This window comes from Callithrix jacchus, chromosome 7 (assembly GCF_049354715.1).
Source record: "Callithrix jacchus isolate 240 chromosome 7, calJac240_pri, whole genome shotgun sequence".
In the NCBI taxonomy this organism is placed as follows: domain Eukaryota; kingdom Metazoa; phylum Chordata; class Mammalia; order Primates; family Cebidae; genus Callithrix; species Callithrix jacchus.
Genome location: NC_133508.1, coordinates 134,706,010 through 134,726,520, shown reverse-complemented (window position 1 = coordinate 134,726,520; position 20,511 = coordinate 134,706,010). Strand labels below are relative to the sequence as shown.

Here is a 20,511-nt window from a genome sequence, read left to right as displayed (position 1 = left end):
TGGGAAGAAGTAAATTTTTCTAAGATCTACATTATACTACTTTTTCTTTTTGAAATGATGGACATAGGCTAAACTTTAAGAGCTTGTCAACTATCAATTATGAGTTCCATATGTATAAATATCATGACTTAAAGATAATCTTACAAATACTACAATACATCAAATAAAAGGAAACTATAAAATTCCATCTTAACTTATAAATCACTGCTCATTTTACTTACAAAAGATTTTCCTTTATTTTTTTCTTCATCGTGATTCCACTCTATCAACTATAAGTTGCATATGTTTGCACTGTATTTTTATTAGGTGGCTCAAATCCATTGTGGTACAAAGTAAAATATAAATGATTAAGATAAAATGCAAATAAATAGCAGAATTAATTTTACAGAAAATTTACTCTAGTTTAAAATGTTTTTTTAAAAAGGGCACTACAAAATCCTTCAAAAAAAAATTCCCTATGCCTCCACCCATTATGTATGTTTTAGATTTTAACATTTCACTGTTTCCATGCAATAATAAATTAAAACAATCAAATCAGCACTGAAAAACACACACAAGAACTTCAGGTCTAGACTTAGACATAGTGACATAAAGTTTAAAGTGTAAACATGGCATTACGAATTCAACAGTAATTCTTCATTAATGCTTTTCTTCTTTTGTTCTGGGAAAGCAGCACATGGAAGAAAAGGTGAAGGTATTAAAATGAACAAAACTAACATAATTTTAATCACACTTATGAAGAACACTTTGGGTTTTTCTTAACAGTATTCAAATGCCTGTCTCACTCGAGAAAAATAAAGCTCATGAAACCAAACACAATTTGATAAGGTCCAAAATGGGGTGATTCATTATACTTACTGGTATTTTTCCATTTGGCAAAATGGGAGAAAAGTGGTTAAGACAGTAAGAATCATACCTAAGAGGGATGTCTCCTTGGCAAATGCTGCAGCAATAGCTGGGTCCAATGCAGGCTGTCCATCCCCAGAGGGAAGATCAGGTCGAGTATAATCCCTACTTTTATCATTGTTGTATTTTACATTCAAATTCACAAGTTTGGAAAAATCAATCCTTAGGGTACAGCAGGCATTATAAATATTCTGACCATCTAGGGCCTGTAAAAGTGAATAAAGTATATCAGCAATCTTAAAGAATAAAAATTAGTGAAAGTATAATTTTAATAATAAAACTCAAGAACGAAAACTCGAACTTTAAAGCCACCAGGAAAAGAGTTAAAATTTCGTACATCTTATTTTGTTGTTTGGCTGTGCATGTATTAGTTTCCACCAAATATTATCTTCCTTAAATAGAAAATGCTACTTCAATCTAAAATACAACCAGGTAAGCATCCATGCTAATACTTTTAATTTTTTTAAATTGCCAATAATTTTTTAAAAACAAGGGTCACAAACAGGAAGTCCTACTGAAGTAGTACCATATTACCCTGCTCAATAAGGTTAATTTTATTATACATATATTTATTGCTGGATGGCAGTACTTTATATGAATCAGTACAGTTTTATGAAGTAATTGCTATTTGATGCTACACTGTACAAGGTTGCTTCAAACCAAATTATCCTAACACATAATAGCAATTCCTATAAAATGAGGTAAACAAGAAAAAAGCTAGTATTTTCCTTAACCTGAAATGTTCAACACCAATCAGATTATCTTGATGAAATTAGCAAATCCAATGTCATTCCAGAAAAGTTCTGAAATTGATGAGTGCCAGGTCTAGAATTAATTAAAAGCCTAGACTCTATTAGATTATCTTAAGCAAGTTTTTTAACCTCTCTGAATCTCAATTTCTTAATCTGGAAAACAGGAATGATGACAATAGCTGTCATGCTTCTTCATAGGGTTATTATGAAGAGTAAATTAAAGATCACATATGTGAAAATACATCATGAATTTTAAAGGACTGTGTTACTGCTTTGATTATCTTGTATTTTTCTGCTCCTATATAATCATCATTTATAGTTCAGCTGGCTATAAGCTGTTAACAAACTACCGAACAGGGGAACATACTGTTTTCATTAGAAGAATGAACATGTCCTGTTATGGAAACAGTAAACCTCTACAGCTTAAGTACATAAAGTTTTAATTCAAATATTCTCACCTCTGGGAATATAAAACCTTTTCTCTTAATACACGAAATTTTTATGTGACTAATTAACCTACCTAAAAACTAACCTAGAAAATAATTCAGCACAGGTTCATCCACTTAAATACTGCACTGGTAAAAACTCAAAGGGATTTCATACACATCAGGATTTGAATTACATTTGGGTTAGGCAAAGTACCTATCATCACATAAAAGTGGAAGCCATGTATCAATTTTATCAGCCAGAATAAATAACTATTAATTCAATACCCTGCTGTAAAAGCAAACAAAGCACCGAAGATAGGTATTCATTTACTAATGTAGCATTCCTATAGGGAAAATGTGAGGTAAGTGGTAGAATTGATGTTTCTATACAATAGATGAGTAGCAAAAGATGAGTAGCAAAATTCACTCTTAGGTGACTACTTCACTATTATCAAAGAGAAAATGATACCTTATGAGAAAAGACCTGGCTTTGAGTCACAGTATCTAGGTTAATGCTAAAAGTACTAATACAAAATTACTAAACCCACACTAGGTTTCTTAGGAGCTGAATTATTTCCCAGCAATACTGAGGTCGACTGCCAAATTATCTAATGAATATGCCAATTGTTAGAAAGTCCTCCAAGAAGCCTTGAAAATTTCCCTTTGAATTAAAAAAAAAAAAAACAAAACTTTATGTAGGTGGAAGATACACAAGTATATGTAAGGTAGAAGAGCTAGAGAAATAAGCAAATAAGATGTAAATTAATCACTGTTTAGCAAAAGAAGAAAGAAATAGCTGAGAATGCATGAGAACAGAAATCCAGGTATAATAGTTGGCTAAAGCCGGTGACCATAAATAAGAAAGGGAGTAAATCAAATGTAAAAAATATATGCAAGTTCGCGTCGAGCTCATCTATTTGCAAAATCCCAAGAAACAGCAGTAGCACACAAACCAGTCCTGTGACTCAGCAATCAGGAATGCAGTGAGCTTGTGGGAGCAAAGATTTCTGACAGTAAAATCTCAAAACAATTTGCAGAACGACCTTCTAAATGTGCCTATTCACAGTTAAAGTTTAAACAGTAAGCAAAAACCTTTAGAAAAAAAAATTTCATGTAAATTTAAAATTTATGCCTAAAACATGAAAATCAAAACAGAGGAAAAATATTAAGCACAGAAATCATAATTAAACCAACACAATGAAACACCGCATATGGACTTCTGAAAACATGAAAAGCAACAATAAAACGATTTCCATTTTTCTCAATGTTTGCTTTTTTGAAGAGACTGTTGGGGATCAGATTTAACACATGCTGAGAGAAACCATAACTTGGAAATTCTTTAAATATCTACTTTTTAATTTTTGGCAAGTCATGAAAAATTGTCAAAATCGACAACACAAAATTAAGCTTATACTACTAATACAATACTTTAGACTAATTATTTACCAATATCAAATAACCTGACCCTGGTAGATTATGCAGGATTTTCCTAAAGCATCTTAAAAATCATTGATTTCATCATAAATCCTCCATTAATATGAATGTAAAATATATAGACTGTAAATTAAACAGTCAAGGAAAATCTTTGCCCAAGAAAATAGGAAAGGATAATTCCATTAGGTGCCTCAAAGAATCTGCATAAAGCAATGTGTACTCTGTGAGAAGAAAACAAATGACATAATCTTACTGCTGCAAATATTTTACCTCATATTTATTTTTATTATGTTAGTGATGAAATACAATCTCCTAGAAGAAATAAATAATAAGAAACAACCCACTTATATGTTAAGATAAAATGATCATATAAACAGGACTTCCAAAAGACACAATATCAGTGTCCAGTGTCAACTAAAGATATTCCTAATAAAGACATGTTTCTGAAAAGCTGTTTCTATTAACAAAAACCAAAAACAACCATTTCCTACTCATGTGTTGTAATTTAAGGACTACATAAAATAATTTTTAAATTCCAAGTGAAAAGGAGATTATACTGTGTCTTGTACTATTAAAAAGACTGGTATTTTTATGTACCAAGTAATTACATTCAACACTGTAAAAGCTGAATTAGAATGCCAAGAGAAACCACATCTTTCCTATTACTTTCCAAAAAATAAACAAGATTCTCTAAAAGGTATTAATTAAGGTGCTTTCTTTAATAAATATGAGGATAATATAAAATACTTTTTATTGATAATCAGGGTTCTCACTATGATTTCTGATTATCACCCTAAATGTCAATGCTTAATAAATACAGCAGAGAACAAAGCAGATATGGTACTCAGAACTTACAGTCCAACAGAAAATATACACATTTAACAAATTATAAATTTTATGTGTGGTACTAAGAACTAAGAAAGGGAGGGATCTCATCTAGTCTTATGAAAGACTTCTCTCCAAAAGAGACTTCTAAACTGATACCTGAAAGACGAAGATAAGCAGAAGTTGGGCATAAAGAGATGAAGAGAATAAATAGTATTAGCAAATGGAACAGCAATCTGTAAGATCGAGACATCAGAGATTTTACCAGACCTCAGAGAAAATACAGTATATGGAAGCTATTTAAACAAGTCCAACATAGCTAAAAAGGCACAAGAAGAGACTGGAGAGGCAAGCTGAGGACTGATTTAGAGTCTTGTAAGCCATGATAAGGACTGTGGACTTTATCGCAATGACAAAAAGTCACTAAAGGGCATTGTGATTGAAAGCAATATGACTTGGAAGTTGAGATCATTCTTGGTCCTCTATGGAAAAACAATGGAGGTGAGGAAGATGTCAAAATGGTGAGTTCAGTCAGAAGGCCAGTGAAGTAGAGCTATGAAAGTGAATGATGACTACATCAGTTCTACTAAAATTATGATGCATGGTCCAGCAACCCAGGTTACTCTGCATGAATATAAGAAGTTTGTGTCAAAATTTATGTCAATATTGACATTAAGTATACTGTTGCTAGAAGTATGCTGATTTCAGTTTGACACATACTCCTACCTTGAGAGGCCAGCATCTTGAGTAACACTGGCTTAGACTGGAATGGTAACAAAAGAGTTAAGAGAAAAAAGGCCAGATTCAACAAAAATTTAGGAAGTATAATCAATATTATCTGAAAATAGATTGGAAGGAAGGGGAAAAATATGTTTTCTGGCTTGTTAATGAGACTCAAGTTGGTATCTTGCACTTTATTAACGGAGGGGACACCAAAAACAGGAGCTGGATTGAACACACTAAGTTTGAAGATATTCATGAGTTTGCCAGGCTCCTAGTGTGGGTTTCTTAGGAGAGGTCTGAGCTAGACATCTCCTAGTGACGTGAACACTGATCACAGAGTTTTAACTAACTGTGAGAGCAGGTGAGGCCTCCCAGGCAGAAGGGGAGAACTTGACAAGGAAGAAATAGCCAGAGAGGTAGGGTAAATCTAGGTGAGAAGTATCAGAGACCAGGAAGAGAAAGAATTTTAAGACAATGGTATACAGCACCAATTATTATCTAAATATTAAGTAAGGTAAGGACTGAATCATATCACTGGCATTTAGCTACTCTAATAATCTCTGGTGACACTGGAAAGAGTAATTTGGGTAAACAGTGCTAAAACCAAATTGTAATAAGTAGAGAAATGAGGAGATAATAAACAACAAAGATAGCCTATTTAAGAAGTCTGGTTATGAGCGAAAAGGGAGGAGAGAGGCAGGGTGATAGAAAGTATGTAGAGTTATAGATGGATGGATTCCAAATTGAGGGTAAATTCATTTAAAATGAAAGAGGCTGAGAATGCTTGAAACTGGTGAAAAGTGGCCAATATAAAGAGAAATAAAGGAGAAAGAGGGGATGACTGATAGTGCAGTCTTCTGAAAGGCAGAAGACGATGGGCTTTGTTTATTGGTCTTAGACAACTAAACATGTATGCCTTTTATTAGAAGAGAAAGACAAGTGTGAGTATTCGCAGATTTTGCAAGAAAAGCTGATGAAGCTTTCATGTGATTTTCTTCTTCAAGCAAGTGAGTGAGGAGAGATATGGTAGAAGGGAAAATTTAGATCTGATATAGGCATTACAAAAACATGTCGACTGAAGAAATGTGAAGAGATTTTTAAAGTAGAGGGCTTATTTGTAGTTGATGCTGATGGATTTAAACTGGTACCAACGGTCGGATTATATAATATTATGTGATATTTCTCCAGGTAGAGCCCAGATGCAGGCATGTAAAATGAACATTACTCTGGTTATCAAAAATGTAAATTTTACCAAGGGGTCTAGATTACAAGGTAACGGGACAAAGCAAGTTTAGGAAACAAATTTCTTTTTCCTTCTTTTTTTTTTTTAGGCGGAGTTTCGCTCATTACCCCGGCTGGAGTGCAATGGCGCGATCCCGATCTCAGCTCACCGCAACCTCCGCCTCCTGGGTTCAGGCAATTCTCCTACCTCAGCCTCCTGAGTAGCTGGGATTATAGGTAAGCGCCACCATGCCCAGCTAATTTTTTTTTTTTTTTTGTATTTTTAGTAGAGATGGGGGGTTTCACCATGTTGACCAGGATGGTCTCGATCTCTTGACCTCGTGATCCACCCGCCTTCGGCCTCCCAAAGTGCTGGGATTACAGGCTTGAGCCACCACGCCTGGCCTCTTTTTCCTTCTTTAATAAGTGAAGTGTGAGTTCTGATACTGAATAAATACTTAATAAAACAATGATCTATTCTCTTAGAATTATAACTTAAGATGTTTGTCAAAAAGACCTGAGTATATACTTGTAGACAAACATCAATATTATAGTTGGACGCTTATTATCTGCTCACAGAAGATTAAATGAAAATTTCAAAATTTCAGTTGACATAATTGAGGTAGTTATCTTTTATGATGAAATTAAATGCAACTATGTATTACTTCAGACAAGATACACATATAAACTATTTTCCCCATAAGAATTATAGCCCAAATAGAGTATAATTCCCGGTCATATTTCATTTAATTGGTCCTTTAACAAATACTTTTCCTCAGGGTCAGAAGAACAAGGAAAATACTCCACATCAAGAAAAATGTACACAGTATTTAAATGTCTGAAGTTGTGAAAAATGCCACAGAAACCATGACTTCTAGATTGTCTCCTACTGATAAAACTACATACCACATTGATTTTGGTAGCCAGGGCATGTGAAAAGGGATACTTATTTTTGGAAAAAAAGAATTATAATTGTTAACCTATGCCTGAAAAGGAAAGTCTAATAAGATTAGATTATACCTGAAAGCCAGTGAGGAGCAGCTTACTGGAGAGAAAGAGTACTGAAAGGAAGACTGAAAAAATGTCGACCTTACAGGAAATGTTCATTATAAGTAATGCACCTCTTTAAATCTTAGCATCCCCTTGTAACACAGGAAAACCCCTCTTTTGTAGACAATATACAGTAGTGGTCAGAAAAAAATGACCATAGCACTTGGTAAACTATTACAATTATGCTACTATTACTTGTACAGCCTTTCTGCTACCTAAAACTAATTTTGTTCCCGAAATGACACTGTGAGGATGGAAATGCAATGAAACAATTATTAAAAATGGTCTGGGCTCCACAGAAGTGATCTTGATCTGGAGGGGGCACTTAAGTATTAGAGACAATAATTAGTCTGAAAGCAAAACAAAGAATGAAAGGAAGAAAACCAGTGAAGACGAACCCAGGAGGTGGAGGTTACAGTGAGCCGAGATTGCATTACTGTACTCCAGCCTGGGTGACAGAGCAAAATTCTGTAACAAAACAAAACAAAAAAAAAAAAAAAAAAAAGAAAAGAAAGAAAATAGTTCAAACAACTAAAAATTTAGCTGGGTGCGGTGGCTCACGCCTGTAATCCCAGCACTTTGGGAGGCTGAGATGGGTGGATCACCTGAGGTTGGGAGTTCGAGACCAGCCTGAACAACATAGAGAAACCCAGTCTCTCTATTAAAAAAAAAAAAAAGAAAACCAGTTAAGTCAAAGGTAAGCTTATTAAATGGTTTCATAATCATGTCTTAATAATGGAATAGTAATAATAATGAGATACTATGGCACAAAAACTTAGAGAGACAAAGCAAAAGTAGATTTAAGACATACAAACAGAAGATTAAGATACTTGGAAGCAAAGATGTGGTATGACATTTTCAGTGGGAGCGTCTTAATGACCTCATATCCTCCATATGACATGACAAAAAAAATAAATGATACGAATAAAAAGTTGACTAGAAACATATTCATAAATTTTTTTTAAAAAAAGACATTAAGAGAATACAGAGTTTTAAATAAATCGAGAACCTATCACAGCATCTGAGCCACATCTGTATTGATGTATTTCAGCGAAACTGTCTTGAAAACTAATTACTTTGAAACTATCACTAAAAGCCACTTAAATCTTACGCAGATGTGCATCCACAATGTAGTCCTGCTTTTTTCTTAAGAGCACAAACTTCTGTCCTTAAATTTAAAACAAAAATGTGAAACAAAAGAAGCCTACATTATGATTAACTATAATTTTCCTAAAAATAAACATCTCTTTTTTATGACAAATATTAAGGTTTCTTAATATTTTTATACCATCAATTACTACTATCTATAATGCTACAAGGTATCATTAAGTATATATACACGTACATATTTTACATATACATCTCAATGAAAAAAACATCACTAGCTCAAAAGAAAGACTTACTAGTTTTGCTTGTTGAGCATTTACTGGATCACCATACTGGAGCAAAGCTTGAAACTGGTTATTTTTTGTAAATGTGATTATCTTCAATACAGCACCAAACTTAGAAAATATCTGTTAAAACATTAAAATCAAAACATTATTTACTGAGTATATTATTATTTATCTAATGTATAGGTAATTATGCAGATTAAACTTACTTGGTGAAGAACATCAAGTGTTACAGGGTAGTACATGTTGTCAATAATTATTCTAAGTACTGGACTCTGGGCTGGAGTCACTGCACTCTCGCTAACTGTGGTGCCACTAAGAGGAGTATTTGCTGTCTGGACAGCTGTCACAGCTTGAAGAACTGCTTGAGCACGCTGGAAATTAAGTAGTTTAGAAACACATCTATTAATGTCACATACTCTGCTACCTGTTACACTACTAGTTCACTTTGTTCCTAGAACTTAAACAGATTAAACCAAAATTTAATGCCCGCTTGACAATTATTTTTAAGCACCTGATATTATGAATATATGAGCCAGGTAATAGCTGTTTAATATATCAGATATTCTACTAGTATTTCATTCAAAAAAAGTATCTAGGCTTTGGGATCAATGTTGAACAAGGAAAAAGATAGGATATGTAATTTGTTCTCAAAAGAACAAGATAGAGTTTTACAGACACCTCTATACTCAGAAAATGTTTTAAACAGAGATTTAGAGAGTAACACTTTAATCACTCCATATAACAGATACATCATAAATCTCAACAAGGGGGTTACTAAATTATCCAAAATAACTCCCAGAAAGCTTATTATTTCTAATACAATCTTAAAATAGGAGCAATTAGAATATAAATTTTTCATGCTACACTTAACTTCTGAGACTAAAATTTTTAGAATAGAAACTGATGTGCACTCCAGTCCAAAAGCACAAAATTTTCAGGTAAACTTTAGTTACAGTATGAAGGCTATTTCTCATGCTTTTTATGGTATCACATACACCATCAACTATAAAATGCACTACTGTTTTATGTACGACTAATAAGATGTTGCCAACTGAAATAGACTATTGTAAGACACATCAAATTTCGGGTTTTAAAATGTGAAAAAATATATCTGTAAAATTGAATAAACACAGTATTTGTAGAAAAATCTGTTGATCAAATAATATGTTAAATGCTCCAAAAGACTGTCTTTATTACTATTATCCCTTTCCTATTATTATTATGACAGATTCTATGATATGGAAATAATTTCTTTTCACCTTATCTGTGGCCAAAAAACAAACAAAGGCAAATAGTTCTAAAATGTAACAATGACAAGTACCACAAATACCTATACATAGCTTTACAAAGTTTGAAACATCTATATTAACAGGTTAATGAAAGGAAAAGAAAATACAAAAGAATTAGGACACTTGGGAGAAAAAATAAGAACAGTCATTTTACTAAAATATTATAAAATCACAGATCACATGGCTTGAGAATGAAAGAGTCCACATACATATCTAACAATCATTTAAATGCTACTTAATAATTTTATGTATGAATGTACATATTAGCCAAAATGACTTAATTGTTTATTTAGTAGACATCTTGATATTATTGAAAAATAACTGTAAATTGGTAAAATCAGATTTAGAGAGCAATATCTATTCAAATGTTTAAACATATTTAAACATTTTAAGTAGTTCACTGCAATATTATCTTCATTAGTGAACATGTTCTTACTATATTTATCTGTAATAACAAGCATAAGACTACCACAACTTAGAAAAACACTAACATCTGCTGCTTCAAACAATAAAATGTGTTTTAAAAAATAGGAATCCATGATGATGCTATGACAGTGGTGTAAAAGATTAAAATTTCCCCTGCAACTCTGTCGCCCAGTCTACTTACCCCTACCAGCCCCTCACAGTTTTTGAAAACTTGAAATATCTAGGCATCCTTCCAAAGATACTATCTATATCTGTAAGTATATATGTATTAATCTTATACTTATTCCACACTTTTTCCCAATACTATTCTTATTTTTATTCAATAATATTCATACTTTTTAATTCAATACTATTCATACTTTTATTTAATACTATTTACTGTTGTCTATTTTCCTTTTATGGCTTAACAATCATGCTTTCCCATATCAGTAATAAATTACTTCATACATTTCTATATTATTTCATTTTTTTAATGAGTTCACATTTTTTTCTATAATTCATGGAGCAGAGTTGGCTTGCCAACCTATATTTTAATAAAACTTCTTATCATAATATTACACACACACAGAGAGAAAAGGATACAAATCCTAACTGTATAAAACTCCACAAAATACCACAAACTGGGCATCTTTGTGAAATAACTACCCAGATAAAAAACAGCATATTATCAACCCTCTAGAAGCCATACTCATGCTTCCTCCAAGTTACACAAATGGAATCTTATTAGATGTGCTCTAGTTTGGTTTGGCTTCTTTCAATAAATTTATGATGTATACTACCCATGTTTTGCAGGTAACAAGCAGTAGTTGTTCATTTTTATTATCATACAGTATTCCACTAAATGAATACACCACAACATATTCTGCTGCTGTTGAACATTTGAATCATTTGTAGCTTTGGGCTATTACATACAGTGTTCCATTCACTTTCTAGTACATATCTTTTAACACACCTATGTATATGTTCTCAGGTATGTAACTAGGAGCGAGTTTACTATGTCAAAAATAGATATATGCTCAACTTTAGTAGATATTTCAAGTTTTCAAAAATGTTCCTTTCATCATATATATGAGAGTTCAAGCTTTTCTACATTGTCACCAACATTTTATAACCTATCCTTTTAATTTTGACCACTCTAGTTATGTGCATAGCAGTACCTCATTTGGAGTTAAGGCTCTCAATCCAAACCTAATCTACTCTGTGCTTATCAAGGGATAGCTTTTAGGAGAAGAAATAGCTAAAGGAAGACCTCAAGATATTTAACACTGGCTATGTGAAGTGTGAGGTGGAAGTGTGGTGCACAAGGCAGGCCAACCCACAATATTCCATGCATGAGAGGAGTGACATAATGGCAGAAATGACTGACATCAGGAGAAAGCATCAGGATGCACCATTACTTTTGGGACAGAAGCATAAGCAAATAGGGTGGGAGTAGTCATAACACAGAAGACAAAAAGTAGTGATCTCAAAAAGGGCCTTTACCCTGAGCAAGAATAGGATCTGCTGCATGGGAGGAACTTAGATATGTGCATTTGAAAAAGATATTAACTGGTTGTACTAGAGAAAAAAATTCCAAGAGGGAAAAGAAAAAGAAAGAAAGTAGTTTATAAAGAGAAATGTTGTAGTAACGTAGCCAAGACATGAGTGTGTCTGAGCAATACGAGTAGCAGAAAAGATGGAGAAAACTATGCAGATAATTAAAAAGTGTGAATTTAAAAAAGGATCTAATGATTTCATGAAGAGATGTGGAAGAATTCATGGTTGACACATATTCATCTGCATGTTTTCTATTATGAAACCCTATTAAAATGCCCAGAAGTAAATGAATATAAAATAAACAAACACTGAAGGGAGCTAAGGTCATCATTAGCTAAGAATAATTTTATCAAATTCCTGGAACACAGAAAATGATTGGAACCAAACTGGTAATTGGCAGGTTCACAGGAGGAGTGAGTGGGTGAAAAAAGGATGAACCGAAAGTCTAGCTCATTAACAAGGAGCTAAATTTCTCTTCTACCTCTTTTGACCAACTTATCCCCTCACCATTAAAAAATAACAGAAAACTCTTCCTTAAAGAAACCAGAATTTCTTTTCTTCTCTCTCTCTCTCTTTTTTTTTTTTAAAAGAGACTGGGTCTCACTCTGTTGCCAAGGCTGGAGTGTAGTCATGTGATCACAGTTCACTGCTGCCCTGAACTTGCATCAGCCTTTCAAAGTACTGGGATTATGGGCATGAGCCAAAGTGCTCTGCTGGTACCAGATATTCTAAAGGGAGTTTTGTTGGCACCCAGAATAAAGGCCTCTTTGGTATTTAGGGGGAATGGGGGTGGGGATAACAGCTTAGTACACATTCTTCAGTACTTTATCCTAGAGGAAAGCATACGACTCTAACAAAATTTAACTGTCCATTCTGAAATATGAAAAGACAACAAAGGAAAGAGAAAGAGAGTGAGAACAAGATAAACAGAAATGCTAACACTGAAAAAGTGATAACTCAGTATACACTGACGTATTTTTTAAATACTGTGATTAGTATCCTCAAAGTACCATTAAGTCGTAAGACCTAACCAACTACAAAAAAAAGATGACCAAAGGAGATTGAAAGGCTTTAGAAAAGGAAAAATATAATTATAAAAGCATTTTTTTTTTCAACAGAAGGAACTTTGCATTGATTATTCCTTCTGTCTGGAATAAGTGGCTTATTCCCTAACCACTTTGAAGTTCATTATTCAAATATTCCCTCTCAATGCAGCATCTACCGGTCATCCTATTTAAAATTACAAGTCCCCCTCCCCCACACACATCTATGTAGGTGCTCCAGCTTTATTCTTTTTTTTTTTTAGGTGGAGTCTCACTCTGCTGCCACCCAGGCTGGAGCACACTGGCATGATCTGGGTTCACTGCAAGCTCTGCCTCCCGGGTTCAAGTAATTCTCTTTGCCTCAGCCTCCAAGTAGCTGGGATTACAGGTACCTGCCACCATGATCAGCTAATTTTCTTTTTCTTTTTGTATTTTTAGTAGAGACAGGGTTCTGCCATGTTGGCCAGGCTGGTCTCAAACTCCTGACCTCAGGTGATGCGCCTGCCTCAGCCTCCCAAAGTGCTGGGATTACAGGCGTGAGCCACTGCACCTGACCCCAAGCTTTATTCTTTACATGTTCCTTTTGTTTAATCTTTTAAAATGAGAATGTGTTTGCAAATTACTTGAATAATAATGAAATACAAATAGGATATTACAGCATTTTAAGAAGACACTGTATGCTAAGTGAATAAGCCAAGCAAATAAAAACAAATGCAACATTATCTCATTTATATGTGGAATCTAAAAAAGTTGAACTCATTTTAGTAGAGAGTAGAAAGATAGTCACCAGAGGCTTGAGGAAGGAAGGAGTGAACAGGAAAAGGGGAGTTGATGGTCAAAGTACAAAGTTTCAGAGAGGAAGAATGAATTCTGGTGGTCTACTACACAGCATGGCAACTACTGTAATGCATACTGTTTTCTTGTGACATCGTAAAATAAACATTTAGTCCTCAAACCCATTTCCTGGCATACAACTCTAAATTCCTAATAAATCTCCAAAGTGATTGATATATTTCGTATGCTAATGACTTGACTTATGGCTGATAGTCCCACTTCAGGATGGGGGTTGGTCACCTGAAAGACCTAGGCATAATTAGAGGCATATTATCATCTAGAATATCCTATACAACAAACTAGTAAATGTTTCCTTGAGTTCTGTGTGCTGGTCTAGCTAATTAACAAAAGCCAAAAAGGTGGTTGTGGAAACCCTAACTTGAAGCTGGTCAATGAGAAGTTCCAGAGGCCTGACTTGTTGGTGTCTGAGGAGGTCTTGTGGTCTGAGCCCTCAACCTGTGGGATCTGATGCTATCTCCTGGCAGAAAGCATTGGAACTGAACTAAGTTGGAGAATACTGGCTAATGTCCACTGTAGTCCTGACTGCGTGCTTGGCGTGTGAAAAAAAACTCCCCCACATTTGTGGCCACAGAAGTCTTGTGTGCTGATTGTTGTGGTGTGAGAGCAGAGGCAAAAGTTTTTCCACATTCCGCTGTATACCTCAAAATAGCTAAAGGAATTTTAAATGTTCTTACCATAAAGAAATTTTAAGTATTTGAAGTGATGCATACGATAACTAGCCAGATTTGATCATTCTGCAATATATACGTATCAGAACATCACACAGTAAACCATAAGTATATACAATTATTTGTTAAAAATAAGTTAAAAATGCCACACACAAAAAAATCTAAGTAAAAAGAAAGAAGAGCAGATACTTTCTTTTGGTATACTTAGTCTTGATAAATTATTAGAAGTGTACATTATGTTTCAAAAAAATTAAAAATTTATCAAATTCAAAAAAAACAGCTGAAATTTGAGCCTTATCTTTCAGGTCAAAAGTTTTACAAGCTTATTTTTCATAAACTATCAACACGACTTTGCCACTGTAAAAAGTGACAAAAACCTATGAGGCATAGTTTTCCATTGTGTTTTTAAGAAACATACATTTAAGAAACAGTTTGTATTTTACTCAAAGAGAACGATATAATTACTTTTAAAACTATACTAAAAGAACTAAAGTTTTAGATCATTACAGGAGTCTTACAATGTAGGTCAAAAAATATTCTAGGCCAGGCACGGTGGCTCACCCTTGTAATCCCAACACTCTGGGAGGCTGAGGTGGTCAGATCACCTGAGGTCAGGAGTTCGAGACCAGCCAACCAACATGGAGAAACCCCATCTCTACTGAAAATACAAAATTAGCCAGGTGTGGTGGCATATGCCTGTAATCCCAGCTACCTCGGAGGCTGAGGCAGGAGAATCACTTGAACCCAGGAGGCAGAGGCTGCAGTGAGCTGCGATTGCAACACTGCACTCCAGCTTGGGCAACACAAGTGAAACTCTATCTCAAAAGAAAAAACAAAAAACAAAAGCGAAAGCATTCTAATACTATTTTTTATATACATGAATTTTAAACAGTATCTTCTACATTGTATGTTTAAAACATCCATCCATTCATATAGTCTTCATCCTTAAGACTTCTTTTCCAGGAAAAGGATTAACACATTTTCCAAAAAAATTTTTCCATAAGAAATTAAGACCTATAAAAAGCCAAATAACCCAAGGCACCCAGCTTCATACCTTAAATTCTAAGCAGGAGAACTGTATAAATAGTTTACGCTACTAATAAATCCTACCTGATAGTTTCTACACAAAAATTTTAACTTTCAACAAGAAAAACTACATTTGACCAGGGCTTTAAAGGAATTCAAACTGATACAGTATTCAATACTTAGAAACATTCTGCACAAAAATACCTTAAAAATTACAAGAAAATGTCTGTAAGAAACATCTGAATGGATTAACATTTCTTTCCTGTTAATGTTTATGAGAGTCAATACGTTCTAGGCCATTTATTTATGTACCTACACATACTTACTTGGTTTAATGTGTTATCTGTCTTTAGTTCTTTGTGATTGGAGTACTGGATATATATTGGTTGGTTACGAAGATGAGGTGTCACAGCAGAATAGTAATTAACCATAGTAATAGCTGCTTCCTCAGTTGCTAGCTCCAAAAATGCCTGAAAATTTAAGTAGCAAAAATTTTAATACTATAAATTAAATTCAAATAAAAGTATCTGTGCAATCTATTCAGCTGATTTTAATCAATTATCTAAAATATTTTTCAAGTTACTTTTAAATGTTCTAATAAGTAGAATTAGAAATCTCTTACTGACGTTTAGGTATACAGTTAAAGATGACCTCAGAAGAAAACTAAGGACATGCCGTTTCTGCTTTCCACCTATGATTTTCACACCCACAAACCTATTCCCACAACAAATGCTATAGAAAATGTAAACATTTTCTAACATCAGAATTTTACCACTTCTACCCTAGAGAATATAACATTGCAAAGTCATTTCAAAAGCAATATAATTTTAGAGACAAAGCAAACAATTACAAATTAAATGTCAGATTAACATTATATAAAAGGGAGTGTTAAATTTCATACATTCTTCTAAATGGTATCATTTAAAAATTTTAAATAAAATTTCATATTCTCATAAAGTAAGCTTAAGGAAGGATGCGACTAGTACCTCTATTGACTTCTGATATCACAAAGAGCAGAGCCACAGTAAAAGAAATACTTCATTTGTATTTTCCACAATTTCATAACAATTATTCAATTAGAGCCTTAAAGTGAATTCAAAGGCAAAGTTTAAAAACTATGGTGACTCATTCACTTTGGCTACCCAGCATTTGTTTCCCACAGACATCTACTGGAAAAAGTGAGACTAAGACTTCTGTCCTTTAAGAAAAATAACCTACTATTTTCTCCCTTTTACAATTAATTCACACTGCTGGATATAGTTTGGGGTTTAACATTTTATAACCCCGAAAAAAGTATACCTGATTTTTTCCTTTCAGCATAAGGATGTTGGTCACCTTGCCAAAAGGTAAGCCTAATGCAATAACTTCAGTTTCTGTTACTTCCCCAGGTAATTTTCGAATATGAAGTACACGAGAAGGAGCACCATCCATTTTATCTTCTCCTTTAAATTTTTTACTATCATTACCATTGGCTGAAAGACATTAAAAAATAATCTTTATATAGCAACAATAAAAGAATGTATGAATTTTCCTATTTGTGTAAAAACCTACAAAACAAATTTCCAAAAAGAACTTAAAAACACAGCTGGGAATACTTAAAATTCAAAAACTAGGCTTTCAAAGGAATAAAATCATATCTACCTATTCCATAATGAAATTAGTTAAGATTGCTGTTTCTCAACAACATTATAAAGAGTAATTATTCATAAGCAACAACATTAAAATGTAATCTCATAAAGAAACTGTCCAATGACTAAATACTATCACAGTCATGTAACACATGACTACATTTTGGTCACTGACAGGCCACATATACAATGGTGGTCCCATAAGATTATAAATCATTATTTTTATTGTACCTTTTCTGTTTAGATACACCAATACTTCCTATTGTGTTACAAATGCCTCCAGTATTCAGAACAGTAGCATGCTGTACAAGTTTGTTGCCTAGGAGCAAAAGGCTACCTACATATATCATATAGCCTGCATGTGTAGCAGGTTTGTGTAATAGTACTCTATGACATTTACTCAATGACAAAATTACCAACAATGTATTTCTTAGAGGGTCTCCCCACCATGATCTCCAAGAATTATGACTGTCTACTATAATTTAATCATCGTTTAATGGACTAACAAATATTTCTAAAAAGTGTAAAACTGGGCTGACAAAAACTAGGGAGATTATAATTTAACTGAGAAATTATAAATTGTTCGATTTGGAAAATGTACTTGAAGGTGGGATCAAATAATGTAAAGCTTATAAAAACGATTATGCAGTCAATCCATATTATGGCTTATCTACAATGAGCCTCTCCTAACATATTACTGTTACCATCTAAACTACATCAATATACTCTAATCACTCATAAACTTAATTACCTTATTCTGTTACTGTGAGATTTAAACTAATATACTTCATTAGCTGTCTTCATTTCAAATATTCACCAAAAATAAAAATATTCAAAATGCCTATAAAATACGTAATATTTAAATGGAGTTGTTTAAAAGAGTTGCAGTCTATCTACTATGCCAGATAAATGGTTCTTAATCTTTTGGCAACTCAAGGAGATTTCTGAGACTGTAGTTAAAATGAAAGATCTCGACACATTCAGAAACATACATGTATACTCCACTTTGCATAAAACTTTAGGTACTTTATGGTATTTCCCAATACATTCAACACAACCTATAAACAATATAATGTATTTGTGTATGTTCAACAATATCTGTAAACTAAGATTATCTTGGTGTCCAAGTGTCTTTAAAATCAATTCACTCATTAATTCTTAAACATTTACTGAGTATTCAGGGATGCGTCTAGCAATGTTTTACATTCTGAGGGTACAGCCGAGTGAACAAGATGATTATGATTCCTGATAACCTATAGTGGGAGAGCTGGACTAACTAGTACATGAACCAGATTTTTTCTTATAGTGAAAAGTGCTATGAATAAAGTAAAACAGTGGTGTGATTAAAAGTGACTCTCTAGGACAGGAAGGTGATAGTACTAATGACTTATTTGATGACCAGAGAAGGTATCTCTAAGAGATAATATATGGACTCAAGCTATACTTAAGTCATATCTTACCCTAGGAGTTTCACTTAGGTTTATACACTTGAATGGCTAGCCAATGCAATTAAAAATCCCTTTAGGTTGTCTTTGTACAGAAGAGTGAGATCTGGCTTCTGAATACATTACCCTATAAATCTTGGCTGGCTAGCTCTTTACCACTCCAGAAATATGAAAAAACTGCAGCAAGCTATCACATGTCCTTTCACTACTAACAAAGATTTGTGTGTGCACAAGCACCTTGTCAAAAGGAAGAAGACTGAACTTTCTATGTTGTTTTATCTTATCTAACAAATAAAAATATCTCTAGGCCCATTAATTGAAAATATAAGCTAAAGGAGAGAATTCAAAAAATACACATATACTTTAAAACATATAATTGGCACACACACACACACATATTACACACATTCTTCTGATGTAAGACCAAGACCTTTTTTGACAAAGTAGAATGAGTATAGAAACTTGATAGTGTTTGTTCTTGTTCATTATTTTGTTTGAATAACAACAACAAATACTTCACAATGCAACCTAAAGCCCTATGTGTTATATGTTATGGTATAAAGATATTCAAAAAGACAAATTTCAGTCTCTCCTAATTTGGTCTGTCCATTTCCTTCTGGAAGAAAGACAGGGGGGAAAAAACACCAATAAAGATAATATCACTGTACCCATAAGAAGAAACAAGGCTTCCCCTTTCAAATGATTTTCAGATAATCATTTGAAAATGAAATCCAGAAAATCATTCTTATGTATCCATTAGAAGAAACAAGGCTTCCCCTTTCAAATGATTTTCAGAAAATGATTCCCAAAAGGCAAAAACCTGCCTAAACCTATTAATAAGGAAATCAAATAATTTATTATTTTGGATTTGTGCTGGATGTTTTCTGGACAGTGAATGTTGAACAGAAGTAAAACAGCTGAATAATACAGAAGGAAGGTAGGAGACCTTTAAGAACTGAAGGATAAGACAAAGATCTTGACATCCTGGAAAAATACAGAAAAGATATAATTTTATTTTGCATCAATATTTAACATTCACTGCAAATTAAATACATGCCAGGCAATTTACAGCTCTCAGATTGCTATCATCATGACCTATCAACCCCATTTACAGGTAAAAATTAGTTAAATGTCCAAGATTAGTTACTAAGTAGTACATATAGGAAGTAGTAGAGAAAGGATTAAATTCAGGGAGTGTGGTTTTCCACAGTCTGTGCTCTTTAACAACTACACTATAGAAGGATCTAAAATACAAACTTTACATTACATACAGATTGCCTAAAAAGATCTGTCCTTTACTCACAAAAACCAAGCCAGTTATATAGTTAATCTATTAACATTTACACTACCTGCCACTTCCTTAGTTAGCTAATAGCTTCAAGAGGGTGATACTAAGTGTTCATATTTTAGTGTCTCATATTTAGTGCAAAATACTATAAAAGTCTTCATTTTAAATAAACGATACTATGAGAATGTGAAACTGCGAATGGCGACTCCATTAATAATACAACAAAGCCGGCCGGGCGCGGTGGCTCAAGCCTGAACCCAGGAGGCGGAGGTTGCGGTGAGCCGAGATCGCGCCATTGCACTTCAGCCTGGGTAACAAGAGCGAAACTCCGTCTCAAAAAAAAAATACAACAAAGCCTATTTTCAAACACAAAAACACTCTATCAACACCGAAAAGGGGACCAAAAATGTGTGGTTCACAGCTTATGAAATATTAGAACAATTCTGCTTGTGCTATAGTTCTATGATTCATCATCTTCCCATGATCCTGAATGGGAAAGGTTTACTGAGGGAATGAAAGAGATCTTTCCTTCCGTTCCTACAGTAAACCTAGAACTTTTGTTTGGGTGTGTAAA

The 20,511-nt window shown here is 33.6% G+C and overlaps 1 protein-coding gene across 11 annotated transcripts in view; it reads right to left on the bottom strand.

Annotated features, from left to right (window-relative positions):
* Window positions 1–20,511, bottom strand: part of PTBP2 (polypyrimidine tract binding protein 2) — an 89,451-nt gene that overhangs the window by 28,000 nt on the left and 40,940 nt on the right. For all 11 annotated transcript variants that reach the window (XM_035252228.3, XM_035252217.3, XM_035252218.3 and 8 more), the window contains exons 4-8: window positions 16,876–17,048; window positions 15,903–16,046; window positions 8,940–9,104; window positions 8,743–8,853; window positions 917–1,112 (exon numbers count right to left, since the gene is read on the bottom strand). In XM_035252228.3, coding sequence (XP_035108119.1) covers window positions 917–1,112; window positions 8,743–8,853; window positions 8,940–9,104; window positions 15,903–16,046; window positions 16,876–17,048 — 789 coding nt within the window. The remainder of the gene's footprint in view (window positions 1–916; window positions 1,113–8,742; window positions 8,854–8,939; window positions 9,105–15,902; window positions 16,047–16,875; window positions 17,049–20,511) is intronic.